Source organism: Copadichromis virginalis, linkage group LG3 (genome assembly GCF_057382275.1).
Source record: "Copadichromis virginalis isolate Kocher_CV1m ecotype Utaka linkage group LG3, C_Virginalis_male_GT1.1, whole genome shotgun sequence".
Taxonomy (NCBI): Eukaryota; Metazoa; Chordata; class Actinopteri; order Cichliformes; family Cichlidae; genus Copadichromis; species Copadichromis virginalis.
In genome coordinates this window covers 41,246,244-41,264,461 of record NC_140620.1, presented here as the reverse complement: position 1 = coordinate 41,264,461, position 18,218 = coordinate 41,246,244, and the positions used below count along the sequence as shown (strand labels likewise).

At 44.6% G+C, this 18,218-nt stretch overlaps 2 protein-coding genes across 6 annotated transcripts in view; one reads left to right on the top strand and one right to left on the bottom strand.

Moving 5' to 3' along the window:
• The window catches only part of chd3 (chromodomain helicase DNA binding protein 3), a 62,374-nt gene extending 47,067 nt beyond the window's left edge, over positions 1 to 15,307 (bottom strand). For 2 of the 5 annotated variants that reach the window (XM_085451151.1, XM_085451152.1), the window contains exons 1-9: positions 10,299 to 10,560; positions 9,558 to 9,744; positions 6,891 to 7,018; positions 6,598 to 6,786; positions 6,373 to 6,500; positions 4,443 to 4,681; positions 3,073 to 3,212; positions 2,798 to 2,927; positions 655 to 824 (exon numbers count right to left, since the gene is read on the bottom strand). In XM_085451151.1, the coding sequence (XP_085307277.1) occupies positions 655 to 824; positions 2,798 to 2,927; positions 3,073 to 3,212; positions 4,443 to 4,681; positions 6,373 to 6,500; positions 6,598 to 6,786; positions 6,891 to 7,018; positions 9,558 to 9,720 (1,287 nt within the window). In that variant the 5' untranslated portion in view covers positions 9,721 to 9,744; positions 10,299 to 10,560. Of the gene's footprint in view, positions 1 to 654; positions 825 to 2,797; positions 2,928 to 3,072; positions 3,213 to 4,442; positions 4,682 to 6,372; positions 6,501 to 6,597; positions 6,787 to 6,890; positions 7,019 to 9,557; positions 9,745 to 10,298; positions 10,561 to 13,862; positions 13,966 to 15,094 lie in introns of those variants that run through there. The other 3 variants (XM_085451150.1, XM_085451149.1, XM_085451153.1) reach the window with 3 other exon arrangements.
• A 67-nt stretch (positions 15,308 to 15,374) lies between these two features.
• naa38 (N-alpha-acetyltransferase 38, NatC auxiliary subunit) lies at positions 15,375 to 18,178 on the top strand. Its single transcript, XM_085451158.1, has 3 exons — positions 15,375 to 15,480; positions 16,603 to 16,777; positions 17,720 to 18,178. Exons 1-3 carry the CDS (start codon positions 15,442 to 15,444, stop codon positions 17,842 to 17,844), a joined length of 339 nt encoding a protein of 112 aa, XP_085307284.1. The 5' UTR covers positions 15,375 to 15,441; the 3' UTR covers positions 17,845 to 18,178.
• Positions 18,179 to 18,218: the final 40 nt, after the last annotated feature.

The window sequence follows — 18,218 nt, the reverse complement described above, 5'->3', positions numbered from 1 at the left end:
TTCAGGGATGCTTGACTCAGATAAACCTGACACTTGCGCTGAATAAACAGCAGGTAAAAAGCTTCTTTTCAGCTTCCTGTTTGTCACCAGTGCATGCCCTTTCCCTCTTTTTCTCCGCTCCTCCAGTCAGTTAGCTAAATGACATTTAAGCGCAAGTATCGCTCACTTTGTTCACACTTTCGATATCAATACCAGGTCGTCCCTACAGATAAAAACACGTGACTCATAAAGAAACTAAAAAGCTAAACCAGTCGAAACAATCACAAAAAATTCTACACAGTGGATTTAATGCAGCAATTTAGTGAGCAGTTTCACAGCACCTTAACTGACTAATCTCAGAGATCTGATACCAAGACTTCGCAGCATCTAGAAATGAGCACTGAGCAATATTTGTGCCATTGCTGAATAGATTACACCCACATTTGGCGACAGTTTTTTGTTGAGGCAGGATGTCTGCACGTAGCCGCTTCCCCGCTCAGATTTCTGATAAGCTTAAAGGGTTTCTACTCATCTGATCCTCCAAGAAAACAAGCTTTAACTAACAATAACAGGTGTTTTTGCTGCTCAGGTAGCCACACAGCTCGGAGATAAGTTGTGGAATAAAAACGATGCAAAGGAGACGGGAAAATAAAAAACAGGAGCAGTTGTACTTACACAATGGGGACAGCTCCACTTGCCCTCGGGGGCCTTGTCCAGCTCAGGCTCAAGGCAGACGAGGTGGTACGCTCGAGGACAGGTGTCGCACAGGATGATCTCCCCGCCCTGCTGACACACCTCACAGTAGTCCTGGTGATCGGTCTCGTAGCCATCCCCTTCCTCTTCACCTGGGAAGGGAGATAGCAAGCACAGGGCGAGTTGACAAGCACTGACAAAAGGTCACAAACCATTTCTGTGTTTTTCACCCCAAATAACTGAACTGCTCATTTTTCACTTCCAACTATAACCATGCAGTTTCATGTGTAACTTAAAACAAGTGCAGTCAAATGTGAGAGATGTGCGTGACGTTTTCAGGAACACGGGGTGAAGTTTTAGGTACGTGCTGCATGTTTGAACTTTTTCAGAACTAAAAGAAAAACTGAAAAACGCAAGTGAAACACTTGAAGCTGCTCGGATTTGCAGCACATCTGCACGCTTGTAATGCAGAAGGTTTGCAAATGATCAAGTTTTGGCCTTCTTGGCAAAATGAAATCACGCTACCAGACGTGACAATAGTCAGATTTAGCCTATGGATGCACGTGTAATGAGTTTGGATTAAGTGCAGAGTCTCAGTTTGCATTTGAGGAGTTGAACAAAATAGTGCATTCATCACTGAGAAACTGAAGTCATTTTTGTACACAGTGCCTTCTTTCCATGGCCTCAGTGTAATTCACACACACAAAACACACCTGTCTATGAAAAAGGCATGTGTTATATTTTTACGTTATTTCTTCACTAATTCAAAATGTAAAAGGTCTTTCTTTATTCCAATAGTTGCATTTGTAAGCTGTTGATGTGAACTCACAGCATGTGATCAGCGCAAGTGAAACAAGTTCAACTTCAAGATTAGAGTCAAACTTATATCAATTTTGGCAATTTAAGAAACTACTAAATGGGAGGTAATAATACTGTAAACTAACATATGAGGGACTGATAAATACAATAGATGGTTGCCTAAGCAACATAAGGAGACCTGGACGTCCAGGAAAGACAACAGTTGTGGATGATCATAGGATCCTTTCTATGGTAAAGAAATGTCTGTTCACAACATCCAACTGAGAAAACATATCAGGAAGTAAGCATATCTTAACTTGAGAACAGATTTAATGAAAAACAAACAAACAATAAAACATAAGCTATCCCAGAATATGCAAAGGACCAAATTATGTCTAAAAACCCCTTTCGAGCAGCTCAGGAACAGCATTTTTGGACACACTAATCTGCCCCAGAATAACAGAAGAAAGAATTGTGAAGGCTGCTCCTTCTGCTCATAATCAACATAATCTGTGAAACGCGGTAAAGGCAGTGTGACGAATGGTTACCCGCAGCTTCCAGTGACACTGGGCACTATTGTTTATTGATGATGGGACAGAAAACAGAAGCAGACACATTAATTCTGAAGTGAACAAAGCTTATTGAAGGTTAACAAGTGGAGTCATCTGGAATGGCAGAGCCAATCACCTGATCGCAACCCGATCGAGCACGCATTTCTCATCCTGAACACGCAACTGAAGACAGAGAGACACATTAACAAGTAACTAAAGACAGCTGCATGGGGATGTCCATGCACTCCAGACTACTGAAAATCAACATTTGATTTTTGATTTTTTTTTATGTTTTATGTTTATGCATCTCCAGTTTTGTGTTATAAATAGGAGACTATAAAAAGTCGAATTATTCACTTTGTGCAGTATTTTTGTTCAATCTGCACGCTGTCTCCATTTTAACCAAGCTCCAGTAATATGAATGTTTTGTTAAATAGCTGCTAAGAATATACTCCAAGAGTATACAGACTGTAACTGTATTCATCTGCAGCTGGAAGCACCTTCATCCTCTGCCTATCTCATCCCTCACACAGTTCAGTCATCGCTCCACTGCTGTTAATACTGTTTCCCAGCTCAGGTTCATCCTTTTAAATACACTTTTATCAGCAAAGAGAGAAGATTATTGTCTGAACCAGAAGAGTTGAGCTGCATTATTCCTTTGGATTCCAATAAGCCAAAGTAAACTTAACAGTGGAGCTGTAAGATGGATGTGGACAGGGAGGCTGTACATCATTTATAATTATGTGCTGTACGTATAACAAGCAGGCTGCGCTTACTTTTCTTCTTCTTCTTGGCAGGCCGTCCGCGCTTGTTCTTCTTCACTCGGCCAGAGCTGTCAGAGCGAACCGAGGAGCTGTGAACGCTGGAGTCCTCCTGCTCAGACTCGTCCTCATCCATATCCTCGCTCTAGCAGAGCACGAGAAAGCACGGGGGCAGTGAGTGAAGGGAGGAGAGACAGGTAACAAGAAACAGAGGAAAACAACAGGGAGCGACGCTGTTTTTAACTTCCACCGATTCAGTGTTTCACGAATACTCTAAACTTCACACTCACCGAGCAGCTCTTCTTCCTCTTGGCACTGATAGGTGATAATTTAATACGGATGGGTGCCATCTTTTTAGCTTTGGCTACGGCTGAAGCCTTTTTCTTGTCTGGAACTCGAGGACTTTTACTGCGCTTCTTGTAACCCGGACCTGGACAGACAGCATAACAAAGAAGCTGTATCAGTGAGCTGTATCAGAAAAGGGATAGAGGTAAATGAGAGGTTAGCATTAGTTTACTGCTCTCCATTAGCATGTACAGCACATGTGCAAAAGTCTCGAGCCACCCCTCATACCCTTAGATTTTGCCAGGAAAAGGGGAAACAGGTGCAGCAGTTAGTTGAAACGCGCAAACATACATGGAAATATATTTCTATTCAGTTTGAAAGTCAATATTTGGTTTGACCACCTTTATTCTTAAACTCTCTTAGTCAGCTTTCCTGTAATTCCTGTAAAGTAGTCTTCAGGAATAGCTCTCCAGGCTTCTTGAAGGACTTTCAAAGCTCTTCTTTGGATGTTTCTGCCTTTTGTTCAATTCTCTGTCAAAATGATCCCACACTGCTTCAATAATGTTGAGGTCTGAGCTCAGAGGAGGCCAATCCATCACTGATAGAGTTCCACTGTGTCTTTTTCTATCCAGGTATGTTTTTACAGCATTGGCAGCGTTTTTTGGATCGTTGTCATGCTGAAAAATGAAGCTGCAGCCAATCAGATGCTTTGCAGCTATTGCATGATCTAATGGATCATCTACGTTCATAATTCCACTCATTTTGACAAGATCTCTGACACCACTGGGTGAAATGCAGCTTTAAACCATGACAGTGCCTCCACCCTGTTTATAAAGATGGCTGTAGACACTCACTGGTATACCTCTCTCCTGACCTCCTCTCTGTATATCAACGATGATTTGACTCAATATTTTCAAATTTGGATTCATCACTCCATTAGACCTGTTTCACAGTCCAGTTCTTGTGTAATTTGACATACCCCAGTCTTTTGTCCCTGCTTCCCTTCCTTAAAAATGGCTTCTTGTGCAGACAGCTGACACTGGTTAGGTGTTAGGTGCCTTTTTTAAGCATGATGATCAACAACTCAGTGTTAAGTAGTTTAAACAAACAAATAAAACCATTTCTCTGAAAGTGATCAGGAACTAGGATTGAAGTAAAAATGAGTTTCCAAAGAAAGATTTTGAAATACTTTCAGAAAGTACATTTACATAAAAGTCTGGCTCCTTGGAAACAAAATCTAAAGAAATGAGGGGTGGTTCAACATTTTTGCGCAGTTCTGTAAACCTAACATCGGTCAACATCTGCTGTGTTCATCGTGTGCCTCTAAAACATCTCGTTGCCCTGGTCCTAGTACAGGAATGGGAAGACGACAGACCTTTGCCCTCTTTTGTCTTGGCTTTTCTAACAGGTGGAGGCTGAGGTGGCGGTTCAGGTGAGGCGGTCGCTGCAGAGACCTGCTCGGCAACAGCGATGGCAGCGGCCGCAGCTGCCGCCGCCACAGCTGCAGCGTTGCCCTTGAAGGGGTTGTTAGAGCTAAACTCCCTCCACTTGACCCCCAGGATGGTCATCATCTTTGACATGGGGATCTTAGGGTTCTTCTTGGCGATCATCGGCCTAAGAGAGAGCGTTGTGAGAGTGAAACCACATAACCAAAATGAATAAACTTTCACCTCCATCAAGAGAGCCAATCACCAGGTTCATTTGTCAATTAGCTTTCCTACCAGCTGCAGACAAGTTGGCTGAACAGGCGCTGGGCATTACACATTACTTATGAGAGTCAAAGCAGGTATGAGTCAGCCCCAGAGACCGAGGCTCAGGCTGCTGCTGACACAGTGTTACATGTAACACGGGGGCTGCTGTCTCATTTATACAAAGCTGGGATGATAAAGACACGGCTGCCACAGGGGGACAGAAACAAGTAATAGTAGTCAACCCAGGCTACTGGCGTCTGACACTTAACAGGAGCTCTTCTTCATTAAGGAGGAAGCAGTGTCACCAAAAAGCATCAAATCGTTTTGACATTATTATTATTATTAAGGTTCGTTTGGTATTAATAGGTTCAAGTCCTGTCAATGAAACAGTTTCATTTCCATGTGTTGTAGAATCAACCATATATGGACGTTTATTGATGTTTCTATTGTATCTAACCATCTGTTCTACTGCTTATTTGGGTCCTTGTCCCAGGGGGCAAAAGTCAAACAGAGTTGACTAGATCTCCCCTCTCTCTGTCTCTAGCCACCGCCTACAGATTAGGGACCATAATGAAGCAATTCAGTCATAACATACAATGTCTTCAAGACATCTTGGATCAGGCCTGAGGTCACCAAGCCCAAAATACACCTCACCACGAAAGCCATGAGGCACCTTAACTCAGAGCATCTCCAAGATGAACAAGCTTCTCCTCGAGTTTAGAAATATTTCACAGACAGCTCCTTTCTGTCTGTCAGCTAGACGCCAGGTAGGAACTTTGCCTAGAGGCTCAGCTCTGTCATCACCACAACAGACCAGGTGGGCACCCGTATCACCACAGCTGCTCGGGATCAAGACCCTCAAGCACCTGAACTCTGTAAAAGTTAGCCAGCCAAGCCGAGGACTCCTCACTCTCCTAACCAGCCTCGTCACATGAGCTGAGCAGTTACAGTAAGCTTACCAGCAGATGTAGACACTGTGGGGGAGTAAAGAATAAAAACAACAAGCCATAAGTCTGTGAAGGTTCTCAGTCATCCAGGTCATCGTAGTCAAAGGAGCTTGCAAAGAAAAGCGTCTGGACTTCTTTAAGTTGCTTGAAGATGCTTCTCGGATAAGAGGTGAAACGTCTTCAAGCAACTTAAAGAAGTCCAGACGCTTTTCTTTGCAAGCTCCTTTGACAACAAGCCATAAGCACATTGTCAACATCCACATAGTTAGCAGCAGCACTTCCACTCCCATCAGATCAGCTAACGGGAATCTGACTCCACTCTGCAACTCAAACAGAAGTTAGAATCAAAAGATTTCCAAACTGCACCCCTGCAGTGCAAAGTCACAGCGAGTGTGCGGAGCTAATGTCTTTTGAATACAGGCGTAATGACACGACATTTCCAGACAAACGTTCCCACAGGACGTCAGCACTCTTACTCGTCTTTTACCCTGAAAAGCGAGAGAAATTCGAATGTCGAGCACCTTTTTTCCACCTGACGACAGCTCATCAGAAGTGAGTTGTCTGAACCTATTTAACCATCCAGTAAACCTAATCTGTGGAGCCTATTGGGGAAGGTTTAGCTGTCTTGATGTCACCCACCCACGTGAGAACAGAGAGCAGGCCGTACCTCATGAACTGGCTGAAGGCTTTGTAGTTGGTGAGCTCCCTGTAGTCCTCCTCTGTGAAGATGTGATCGACATCCTCCAGGCCCCACTCCCTCGCCAGCTGCGCCGAGGTCTTCTGTTCTAACGGTTGCTGAGAAGAAAGCAGAGCATCAGACCGTGAACAAGGGTGGACTCGTCACCGTTGATCACTGTTGGGGTTTTTGGGAGTCAAGCGAAAACGTCTTTACCTTCGTTGTTTCCTCCTGACTGCTGTCTCGATCCCCATCGTCTTTTTTCTTTTTCTTGGTTTTCTTCTCTTTCCTTTCTTTATGTTTCTTCTTTTTCTTTTTCTCACCAGATCCATAGTCGCTGGCAATGCTGTCCGAGTTCTCGCCGTAGTCTCTTTCTCTGTCCGAGTCTCTCTCTACATCACTGTCCTGTGCATGCAGCGAGAGATGAAAAACAAAAAAGGAAGAAGAGCAGTTAAGACGCTGTAATGTGGACGTCAAACTTCCAAAATCCACAGGCCGAGGAAACTCACGATCTTCTTGCGTTTTTTTGCTTTGACAGGTTTCCCTTCCTTGTCTTTCTTTTTTGTGTCCTTCTTCTTCTTCGGCCGGCCTTTCTTCCTCAACGGGACCTCTCTGTCTGATAGCTCTGCCTCTTCCTCTGAGGAGGAAGAGAGAGAGAGAGAGGGTTAAGAAAGCGTGGAAGAAAAGACAGCTATCAGAATCAGCTGAACATTAATCTTCTCAAAACGCTCCCCGACAAGCCCGCTAATCCCAGCTGACCATAATTACACATGACAAAGGCTGCACGATAGCCACACAGTGGCATCGCTGACCTCTGACCTTGTCTGAATTGTGACACATGCTAAATTAGATAGTTTGTCAGAGCGCTCTAAGTAGATTTGACAGCCGGTTGCTGCAGCCTGGGGATGTAATTGGTTTATGGCAATGCAAAGGGTGATCATTACCTTTGTTAAAAAGAAAAAAAAAAGAAAAACAGAGCCCTGGGGGAGGAAGTGGTGGTGGTGGGGTTGTTGCTGATAATCAATGGATACATCCTGATGAGTTGAGGGAGGATTTAAATTTATAAAACTTTTATTTCAGGGAAGAAATAGTCTGAAAACCTCAGACAGCTCAGAGGGGACTGAGCCACTGTGCAGCAACTGAAACCAGCTGACATTATGTGGCATAAGACCTGAAAATGTCAGGCCAGTTATTCCCGATTTTACGTGGGAATCATCGCAGCCACGGGGGGAGAAAGGAATTTAACCTGCAGGCCGACCTGGCTTGCAAATGACAAGAGAAACACAGGAAGACGAGGGCAGATAGCAGCCCGGGCTTCGCGGAGAAAGCAGCAAAGCGTTGAAGCATAACCAAGATATGGGCTGCGGTCTCCGCCAGCCGCTCGTCCCGTTTCACAGGCTGCGATTTGTCGGTTTTTATTGTCTGCCTGCCTTTGTTGGTGGGCGCTCCCCCCACCACCACCAGCAACAGCAGCAGCAACAGCCATCCCCTCACCTCCTCCTCACTCCCACCCCGTCCACCAGCCAACCCCACTTCCCGCGTCTGCGTGCAGCGTTCAGCCGCCGAACGCACGCCGGGGGCGGCAGCGGCACGCACGCGGGGCTCGGTGATTCAGAGGCCGCCGGAGCGGTGAACTGGAACGACTTCTCTCCCGCTCAGGCCCCCTGACCACCGCTGTGACCGCTGCTGGAAACAAGGTCGCGATGGGGTTAAGGTCCTCCCGCCGGGAGGCCTCGACACTAATTTATCTGTCTCGCACTGCGTGACAGCAGGTCCACGGAGCCCTCGAGCTAATTAAGTACAAAAAAGAGCGCAGTGGGATGATTTGTGCAGGCTGCCGTCCTGACATTCGGAGCTCCGAGCTGACTTTTAACTGTGCTTCAGTCACATCCAAACCAGAGCTCACAGTACAGCCCACGACGGCAGCTTTCAGCCGTGCATCTGATCTCCACTGTTGCTGTGTGGTTAACCAGCCTCCACTCTCTGCACCCTTCACTTTCACTGCCCCCCCGTGCAAGTTCACTGCCACAGAAACTTCCAGAATGTCATTTAGTCAATCATCGCCTGACGCGATCGATATTTGTATGTTGCTGCTGCTGCGAAAGGGGGGCGGTTAAGAATCAGAATGGGACACAGACACACTAACACCCAGCTTCGAGGCGCCAAACATGCCCGATAATAGACGTTTAATACGGGTAACGACCGAGCAGGTCCTCCGGAGCTGAACGCAGTATGGGTACCTTTTACAAGAAAACGAGCAGCATGCGGGCAGTGCTGTCCTGTCCTGACCTATCACAGAGACAACCAGGCAGTTTGTGCCTCTCGTCGCGATTTCACACACTCGCCCGGCTCTGTGACTGCATCGTCTCCCCAGACTGCTATCAGATTTATACATAGCCTCCGGCCAAGAGGAGAGTCCATGCTAGCGTGTGTGCCAGTCCTTCAGGGCGACCTCATTACCCCCGCAGACCTCTGCTTTTTAAAAACAATTTGCAAGTCCTGCACGTCCAAGAACCCCACCAATAAAAAAAAGCAAGGGACTATTTTTTTTTCTTTTCAACAACTTTTCACGACTGTGAAGTGAGATCGCGACGAAGTGAGGGGGGGAGGCAAAGCCACAACAGCGGTGCCAAGTTCAGTTTAAACTTTTGCTGGGGATGCTAGACGCAAAGAGGAAGTGGAGTGAGGACAAAGTGCAAAACACAGCAGAAACACATCAGTAGGTTGTGTGTGTGAGTTTGTGGCGTTTTTGTTGCAAACTGGACTTGTGTTTGCACAGCGCGCTCTCGCAGCTGCAAATATGGCACCTACAGCAACGTATAGCTGCCATAACAGGACAGCAGCCTGAGTGCGGCTGTCTTTTTTTAAGAGGAAGGAAAAAGTGTTAAAGGAGGCTTTCTTTCTTTCTTTTTTGTTGTTGTTGTTGTCTGCGCGCACTCGAGATCTCGCTGCTTTCTACTGTACCGATGTGGACCTGGATGGGATGTGTTGGAGGAGGGGGGGGGGGGGATTAAAAGAAAGAAGATCTGCGGGTTTCGGACACTTCCATCACGCGCTTTTCTATCTTATATTTGTGCCTCTAAGAAAAGCAGCAAAAAGCGCGCGTGAGTGTGTGTATTTCTTATTTCGTGTGCGCGCTCCCGACCTGTCCGCCAGTTTCCCGTTTTTTACTGTACCTGGCGCGGCTGGTGTTGCAGTTTCCCGAGGCGCCGCCGGCGAGTTTATGTCGCTTGCGTTCTCGTCCAGGTCCCCGTCGTCGTCTTCTTCATCAAAATCTCCTCCCTCGGAATTAACCACCATGCCCTCGTCTTCCTCACAGGACCGGAGAGGAGAGGACATTATATCCCTGTCATTGGATCCGTCCTTGTATTTAAAAAAAAAAAAAAAAAGAAGGAGGGAGAAAGAAGAAGGAGAAGAAGAAGAAAGGGGGAGAAAAAGCGCGTTCTTGTCCGATTATATGATATTTATTTAATATTCAAATCGGCTCAGGAAAAAGTGGGGGGCGTTTTGGAATATTTTACACCAAGGCAGAGCAACAAAGATGGCCGCCCTCTTATATTTATTTTTTAACAACCCCCCCAATAAGAAAAAAAAATCCCCTTACATAAAAAATGGCTGACTATATTATTTCAGAACGCACCCCCCTCCTCCTTTCTCTCTCTCTCTCCTTCTCTCTTTCTCCCTCCGCGCGCCCCCTCCCTCCTCAAAAACGTACACATTGTTACAAGGAGCAAAAAAAAAAAAGGGGTGTGTGACTGCATGTAAGTTACATTGTTACTTGTTTGTTTCTTTTCTCTCTCTGACCCCCCACCTCCCCTCCTCTCTTTTTTCCCCTCTCTCTCGCTCTCTCTTTCTCTATCCCCCTCACCCTCCCCAGCCCCTCAAGTCCGGATCAGTCACGAATCCGACAGACTTGCCTGGTGTCACTGTCACTTGCCAGATCACACGCAACAACTCTCGCTTTCTGCATTGCAGACCCCGACACAAATCTATCAAATATGGCCACCTTATATTCTCCGGAGCCCCCACCGTTGTGCTTCAAAAAAAAAAGAAAAGAAATTATTTTGGAGCAGCAGCAGTAGGGTTGGGCACGCGCTTGTATATATACTTGTGTGTGTGTGAGCGTGTGCGTGTGTATGAGTGCTGGGGAGGGATTGAGAGAGAGAGAGAGTGAGTGAGAGAGGGGGGTTGGGAAAATCTGCCGCAGCCATGCCCAGACTTACATCAGATTGTATTGCTTAAAAAATTAACTACTTGTGGTGGGGATGGAAACAGGTCGGGGTACGCAAAACCGCGTTTCCACCTCTAGAAAGCACCGCGAGAAACGGCTCCAAGTGCGCACGCCGTCTCTCGCACCGGCGTTTAAAACGGCCACGAGAGATTTTCCGAGCTCTCGCTGTAAAGTCGCGCTCTCGCTACCGCCGAGCTGTGACAACTGGATGGCAGTAAGGCCATGGGAATGCCTAGACCCCGGCCAGCCCTCGGGGCACTTTTGTTTTGACAAAAGGAATTTTGATTTGCTTCTTTTTTTTTTTTTCCGCATTCAAGCCTCACATAGAAAATCAGGGTCAGGCAGGAAACTGTGACTTCACTAAAGATTCAAATATATGGTTTAAAAAAAGAATTTACATAATATCTTTTTAAAAGGCGCATTATGTTTTAAAATACATGATTCCTATTTCATTTAAAAGAGATATTGAATAAATAATGAACAAATTACACATTTCTTGCAATCTCTTGTTTCCCAGTGAGCCGATATCTAGTAGCAGTAGACCCTTGGTCCCTTTAATATCTCAGCACCTGTGTTCCAATAAGCTGCTCATGTCTTTACTGTTTAATTCGCTTCAGCAAACTGTAGTCAGCCCTAGAGTGTGTGAACATTTGTTCAGAGTTAGAGGGAAGAGTGTGAAATTTTATTTATAAAGTGCTAAATCACAACAACAGTAGCCTCATATAAAGGTAAAGGGTCTTTATCTTTATATGAGGTAAAGGCCCTACAATAATACAGAAAAAACCTCAACAATCACACTACCCCCATGAGTAAGCACTTGGTGAGAGTGGGAAGGAAAAACTCCCTTTTAACAGGAAGAAACCTCTACCATAACCGGGCTCAGGGAGGGGCAGCCATCTGCTGCGACCACTTGGGGGTGAGGGGAGGAAGACAGGACCAAAGACGCACCGTGGAAGGGTTTTATATGTAGTAACATTTGCTTTTTGTATTTTCAGCCTTTATTTTGAAAGGATAGTGCAGAGACAAGGCAGGGCAAGAGTGGAGGAAATGGCCAGGGGGCAGACTCAGACTGTGCAGCTGCAGCAGCCTTTGGCATACGGGTCACCTGCTCAACCAGCCCACAGTTAAAGGGCCACCCGCCCAGTATTGCCTGAGGTTTGAGCTACCTGAGGAGGCCTTGGGGGGTCAGGCCACACCAAAGTCAAAAGGCCTTTTACACTCCATTCAGTTTGCATGCTGAGCACATGCAAATAAAGAAATGCAAGCATTGTGAATCCAGGCTCACTGTTACCTCAGTGAACCACCTTTCCAGTCTTACTGACCACACATTGTGGTTTACACCATAAGCCACATGTACACACATTGACACACACACACAGATATGTCATCCACTGTTAAACAACCTAAGGAAGTTTTATATGAAGATAACTGAAATGTTGCAGTGCAAGCACGCCTAAATCTCCCTGAACCTCACCACGATACAACCTTCTCTAACCCTCCTGTTGTCCCAACAGATCTGTAAGTGAACGCAGGAGGGGGGAAATGTGGAATTATAAAAGTGTCCGAAGCTGAAAGACATCCCGACCACACGGCCGACAACTCAGGCAGCCTAGCCGTTGTGACATCTCATAAAGCCTCCGCGTCTCCAAGTTCAGCGCTCCGTCTATGCTATCTGTCACTCTGTCAGCTGTGGCTCCCACACCAATAACTGGGTATCGTGTAAACAAGCATTTCAGTTACGCCTCGCCTGCTGAGCACGCTCCTCCTCCTCCTCCTCTCTCTGCTGCTGCTGCAACAGGTGCTCGAGCTGCTTCGGCTCAGCTCGCCCCGCGCCCACAAATGAGAGGAGAGGAATTTAATTAGTGTCTGATCCAAAGGCCACATCTGCCAAGAGAGAGACGGCGCAACGCAAGACAACATGGGCAGAGGAGACATGTCTGTGTGTGTCAGTGCAGGGAAAGTGTATCACAGTGTGTGTGTGTGTGACTGGAGTCCCCCCATCCACCCACCCACTAAGCCTCTGGCCACTGAGGTGTCTGCGGTTGCCAGATTGAGAGGCTGGTGATGTGGAAGCTGTGTGTGTGTGTGTGTAGCTTACATACCCTAACCCACACTACCTATGTGTGTGAGTGAAGTATCTGTACTCATAACCGTGCATGTTTCTCACTATGCTATTGCAAAAGAAAAAAAAGGGTGAAAGCAGCCAGGGCTCTCATGTGCCGTAGGCCCTGACATACTGCGCTACTCTGCTGTGACTACCCGCCTTCCCCCTCCCCGCCCACCCGCCCGCCGCTACCAACACTCCCCGTGTCCGTTTGGCAGGGAGACATGTCGAGGATGAGAGAGAAAAGCCTCCCCTGGGTGCTGCGCTCCAGCTAACCCAGATTTTATGCAGTGTGACACACAGAGGAAGACACCGGCTCCTGAGCTCCATTCAGAGCTGAGCTGTCTGAACTGAGGCGACCCGGGGAGCAGATAATGCTTAAATAAGAGGCGTGCAGCGGGGGCCAATCCAGCAGGCGCTGGTGTGGGATTGAATTAGCAGCAGAAGAAGTGCTGATCAGTTGAGTTTTGGCTCAGCGTATTCCCTGACCAGTGAAACACTTGTACCGGTAATAAAGTGATAAAAAGTAAAGGTGGGACACAGTGCTTTTTGGGGTTTAATTGTGCCAGTTAATGGGCTCCAGTTGTGGCCGTCTACATTGAGAGATGATGATTTATGGGAAAGTTTTATCAGAGACATAAGAGGGAGAGGGTGATGAAAAACTCCTGAACTATCTAACTACATCAAGACTGTAAAGGACATAATCAGCAACATCCACATCCACCAGATAAAGTGTGACACATCGAGGTTTAGGGTTAAGGCTTCTTTGGACAGTAAAAGAAAGTAAATCCTCACAGGTTTACTTTTAACTCATGAGGCATAGGTCATCATCTGTGATTATCATTCTAACCTAAACTATTAAAATGTGCCATTTTAAGTGTCCCAAGAAGCTGGGACGGGCTCCAACTACAACGCTGAATCTGATAAGCAGAAGGAGCTAGATGGATGGGTGTGTGGATAGGATGTGGTTCTCTCCAAAACACAGCACTAGGGTTAGGGATGCCATTGATAATGACTTTAACCTCACATATTAAAAGCTTTTTAATGTGGGTGCTCCTACACTTCTCTGCAGATGGGTCAAAAACACAAAATAGCCTTCTTTTGCATGCTATGCGTGGAGTTTTGAAGGATAAAGAGGATACAAACCTTTAGTTACGACTATGATGCCAGTCATCCCTCTTCTAAGGATTCAAGATACCATCAGCACAGTCAGCAGCAAGGCCAGCACTCACTGCCACTACAAGAAGATCTGTGGATTATGACTTTAGTTCAGATTTAAAAAAAACTATGCACACCACCTAGCTGAGGCTCTATTTTCACTCTCATTCATTTCATTCACATAGAGATGCGTCGATATACAGTGAATATATGATGAAATGCTGCTGCACAAGAGTATATCTTCTACAAAATCATGCTTTTTTAAACATCAGTAGTTACATCTGTTCCGGGTCGTTTGCTGAACAGTGTTTGTCTGATCTTATGATATTGTATCTTAACTTGATCTTTCCTTTCTCGGGAATGACTCACATAAATCTTGACTCTAAATTCTTTTTAAAGTCTTTTAAAATATTTCACGGCGATAATAATTAAAAAAAAACGCAGGAAAACGTAGGAACTAAATAGAAAAGAAACTATTAGCCCCTCCTTCAAACTCTACTTTGAGAGAAAAGTGCAAACCAGATATTTATATTCACATGCCAACATTCCAGTTTTACATCATCTGTCTTATCCAGTGTGTAACATTTAATCTATGCGGTCATTTAGATTTCGATTTTTGGCACTTGAGAAAAAGAGGTTTACTATCATAGTGTTTCTTCTTTTCTCACGCAGCTTCTCTGTTCTCTTTTTCCTGTAAGTAATTGGGTTTCATGGTTCTGTTAGATGTTTGGCACCGTGGATCTTTTGCTTATTGGTTCCTCTACAGTGTGTGTTACAGTTCATTTCATTTGCAGTTATGCTGACAGCCTCTCTCTTTACTTTTATTTTGAGTCAAATTAACTTGACTGCTTTTATTTGTTCTGCAGATATTGCGACTTTGTTGTTATTGTGTTGCCATAATAGTGCAGTGAAAATGATATTTTTGCGACAATCATAACCACTGTAATGACTTTAGCAGTTTCCCCCCAGGTTTTAAATGTGGTACTTTAGAAAGGATTTTTAAGTAACACTTGGTAAGTTATACAAGTCATCTTTTCAGTGAAGCTCGTGGGTTAAGCAACGCGTACAAATCAGATAGAAATCTCAGTGATTTTATCAGTGTTTTTAAAGCGATGTGTCAGGAAATGAAGGGAAAATGATCCTGTAGCGGCCACCTGTGGCGACGGTGGGAACATACAGGCGAGCTTTAAAATGCCACACTCCAAATTCTCCAGACTTACCCGACAATAAAACTCTGAACACGTAATAGTTTTCGTTTTTGAAAAGTATGGGTATATGAGTTTTTAAAAGGCTTTAGCAAACAGTGCTAAAACGAGGCTAATGGCGTCTTTGATCAGTGCCAGCTGGTAGTTCCTCTTAAAATTAATAAATTTACAGACTTAAATGTTAACTTATTATTATTAATATTTATCATTTAAATAATGTAAACTTTAAAAAATTCTAGCAGCATCCTAACGGACCTCCCCTTTAAGAAGAAGAAAAAAAACTGGATCGTTTCCGGTTTCGCTGGTCCGTCGATGAAATTGCTCCGTAAGCAAATGCCGGAGGAGAAGAAGAGGTGCAGGTTATGGCCACAATGATTGAGGAAAACGGCCCTTCGACTCACGTATGTGTTTCTCGTTTTAATTTTTCAGTTTGTCTCGGGGTTTTTGGTGCTGTTTAACATGTCAAAACTGAGATTAAAAAATAGTTAAACTGAAAAGTATTTCAACATTGTCATTGCTTCAGTTGTAGCCAATTCGTTAGTCGGTGGCTAACAAATTAGCTTGTACATCTGACCTGGTAACCTGCGTTTATTTAACTGTTTATATGAACGACAGACTAGAGATTCACTATGTGTTGAGTTCTCCTCACCAAAATGCAAAGTTTGGTCATTCTGTCTCAAATCATTATTTTTTCCTCGACCGTCTCAGATTTACCTAAACATTTTATAGTCCAGAGTTTGGATATATATAGTGATTGTTTTAAAATGTTAGCTTCATATATCATTTTTTTTCAATATATATGTTTTAAGTCTCATCCACCTACTTTCAGGCCTTTTTATAGCTCAAAACTATTAAAAATAAAGTCCTTACATTTCCACAGGCCTTCCTTTCTGTAATTTGTAAAATGCAGTAGTGACAGTTTCCAAATGGTATATTGATTCATTTCACAGTACTGTAACATAAAACAAGTAGAAAGCTTTTAAACATGAAATTCTTGGTCACAGAAATTAAGAAAATGTCATTTTCATTCAACTTTTATTCTGTGTTTAGCAAACATGACAAGTTGTACCAGGAAAAAAAGATATCAGTATGTATTAAGAGATATGAGATTTAACAGGAGTGCATGGAATTTATTTTCTCACATTTTATCTAGCTAATCCTTTTTTTGGTTTATGTGTCCCAAAAAAGATCCCGATTCCCTTTCATGGTACGAAACACCAGTGCAAATTTCACACATTTTTCTTTAATAGTTTTTGAGATATTCACATTCAAACACTGTCGGATTTCAAAATTTGGGGTCAAAAAACATTATGAAAGTGGGTCAATGGAGAAAAATGTATACTAAGAAGTGTTTGATATATGAAGCTAAAATTTCACAGCGGTCATTACATGTGTCTAAACAGGGCTTCTTTCAAAAAATATATAATAATGGATTAATAATGTGCCAAGTAGTCTGTTAAATAATAATTTAGCCCTCAGCTTAGGTTTTATTTTGCTCACTTTCCCTTATTGTCCTCACCCAGGAGCAGTCTGAAGTGTCCTCATCATCTCAGGCACGGCAGAAGCTGGAGGGGCTCCTGAACAAGAACATGAGGATCCGCATGACAGACGGACGGACTCTGGTGGGCCTTTTCCTCTGCACTGACCGGGACTGCAACGTCATCCTCGGCTCAGCTCAGGAATTCCTTAAATCCACAGGTACGCAGAGGCGACCTGAGCACAGCGTCCACTGATGCCTTAGACTCCGTATAAAAAGGCTGTTCTGCTCTTTTTCACACCTCGCACTTTTTATGGTGTTGTATTATCAAAGCGTCTTTGAAGTGTCTTTCCAGGAAAGATTTAAACACACAGGTGTGCTATCAAACTGTGACTTTACTCAATGCCAAACCATCTTAAAGGTTATCAATAAAGCTAAAAATAATACTGATCAGAACCAGCAGCTGTGGGAAACTCATACACGATGCTTTTGTCATTCAACATGCTCTGTTGGAGGAGATGTGGTTACTGTGGAGGCCATTCGAGTACAATGAGTTCATTCTCATGTTCAAGAAACCAGTTTGAGATAATCTGAGCTTCATGGCATGATGGTTAGACTGGGGTTATAAAGGGGTGGGCATAGTCAAATACCCCAGTTAGGCTGCAGGTATTTAGACTATGCTATGTTGGTAGCCAGTGGTACATTGCGGGGTAGCTCTTTAAACAAACGTCTGAATGTCACAGTATAAATTGAGACTCATCAGACCAGACAACATCCTGCTTTAATGTTTCTTTTGTTGTTATTGGGCAAAGCCCTGCTGTTCTTTCTGTATGTGCTGTTCATTCAAAGGTGCTCTTCTGCGTACGTTGCTTGTAATGAGTTATTGTTGCCTTCCTATCAGCTTGGATATTTTCACTTTTTCAGAAATTTCTCTATGAACCACACAGATGGTCGTGTGGGAAAATTTCAGAAATATTCAGACTAGTAGAGCCCCTTAAATCACCTTTCTTCCTCATTCTGATGTTTACATAACTACATGTCTAAATGCACTGATTTGCTGCCATGTGATTGGCCGACTTGGTATTTACATTAACGTGCAGGTGTGCTTAATAAGGTATCACACAGTAAGTGTAGTCTGACCTGTTGTCTCGTTTTCTTTTCAGATACATTCTCCCAGAGCGAACCCAGAGTCCTGGGCCTGGCCATGATTCCCGGCCACCACGTGGTGTCCATCGAGGTGGAGGCAGACAGCCTGGACGACACACAGGGATTCGGAGCTAACCACTGACGGAGCTCCGTCTGTTTGGACAGCATTCATGTGACTGAGTCCTGCCGAGCCAGACTCTAGGCCGTGGTCGATCCCAGGAGAACGGACGACGTCAGTCTCTCGGACTCTTTGGACGCAGACCTTCTGTGTCGATGTCGTGGATTCAGTCAGTCCCTCGGCGACTGATGAAAGAGTGCGTTTGCGTCAACTGCTGCACAATGCAGCGAGTGCAGAAATGGTGTGGGCGTGCATGAGGTGTGAGTAAACGAGAGCTTACTTGTATGTGTCTCAGTGTCTGCAGTGCCCGTCTTTATTACAGTGTGTTTTAAAATAAATCGCCCTATTTGACACTTTGTGTTGCCGTCCTCGCCTCGCTTTAAAACACAGCAAAACAA

Excerpts from the sequence above, each read along its gene's own strand:
- naa38 (XM_085451158.1), top strand. The coding sequence starts at position 15,442 with ATGGCCACAATGATTGAGGAAAACGGCCCTTCGACTCAC. Across the intron at positions 15,481-16,602 it reads AAAACGGCCCTTCGACTCAC|GAGCAGTCTGAAGTGTCCTC; the intron begins GTATGTGTTTCT and ends GTCCTCACCCAG. Across the intron at positions 16,778-17,719 it reads GGAATTCCTTAAATCCACAG|ATACATTCTCCCAGAGCGAA; the intron begins GTACGCAGAGGC and ends TTTTCTTTTCAG.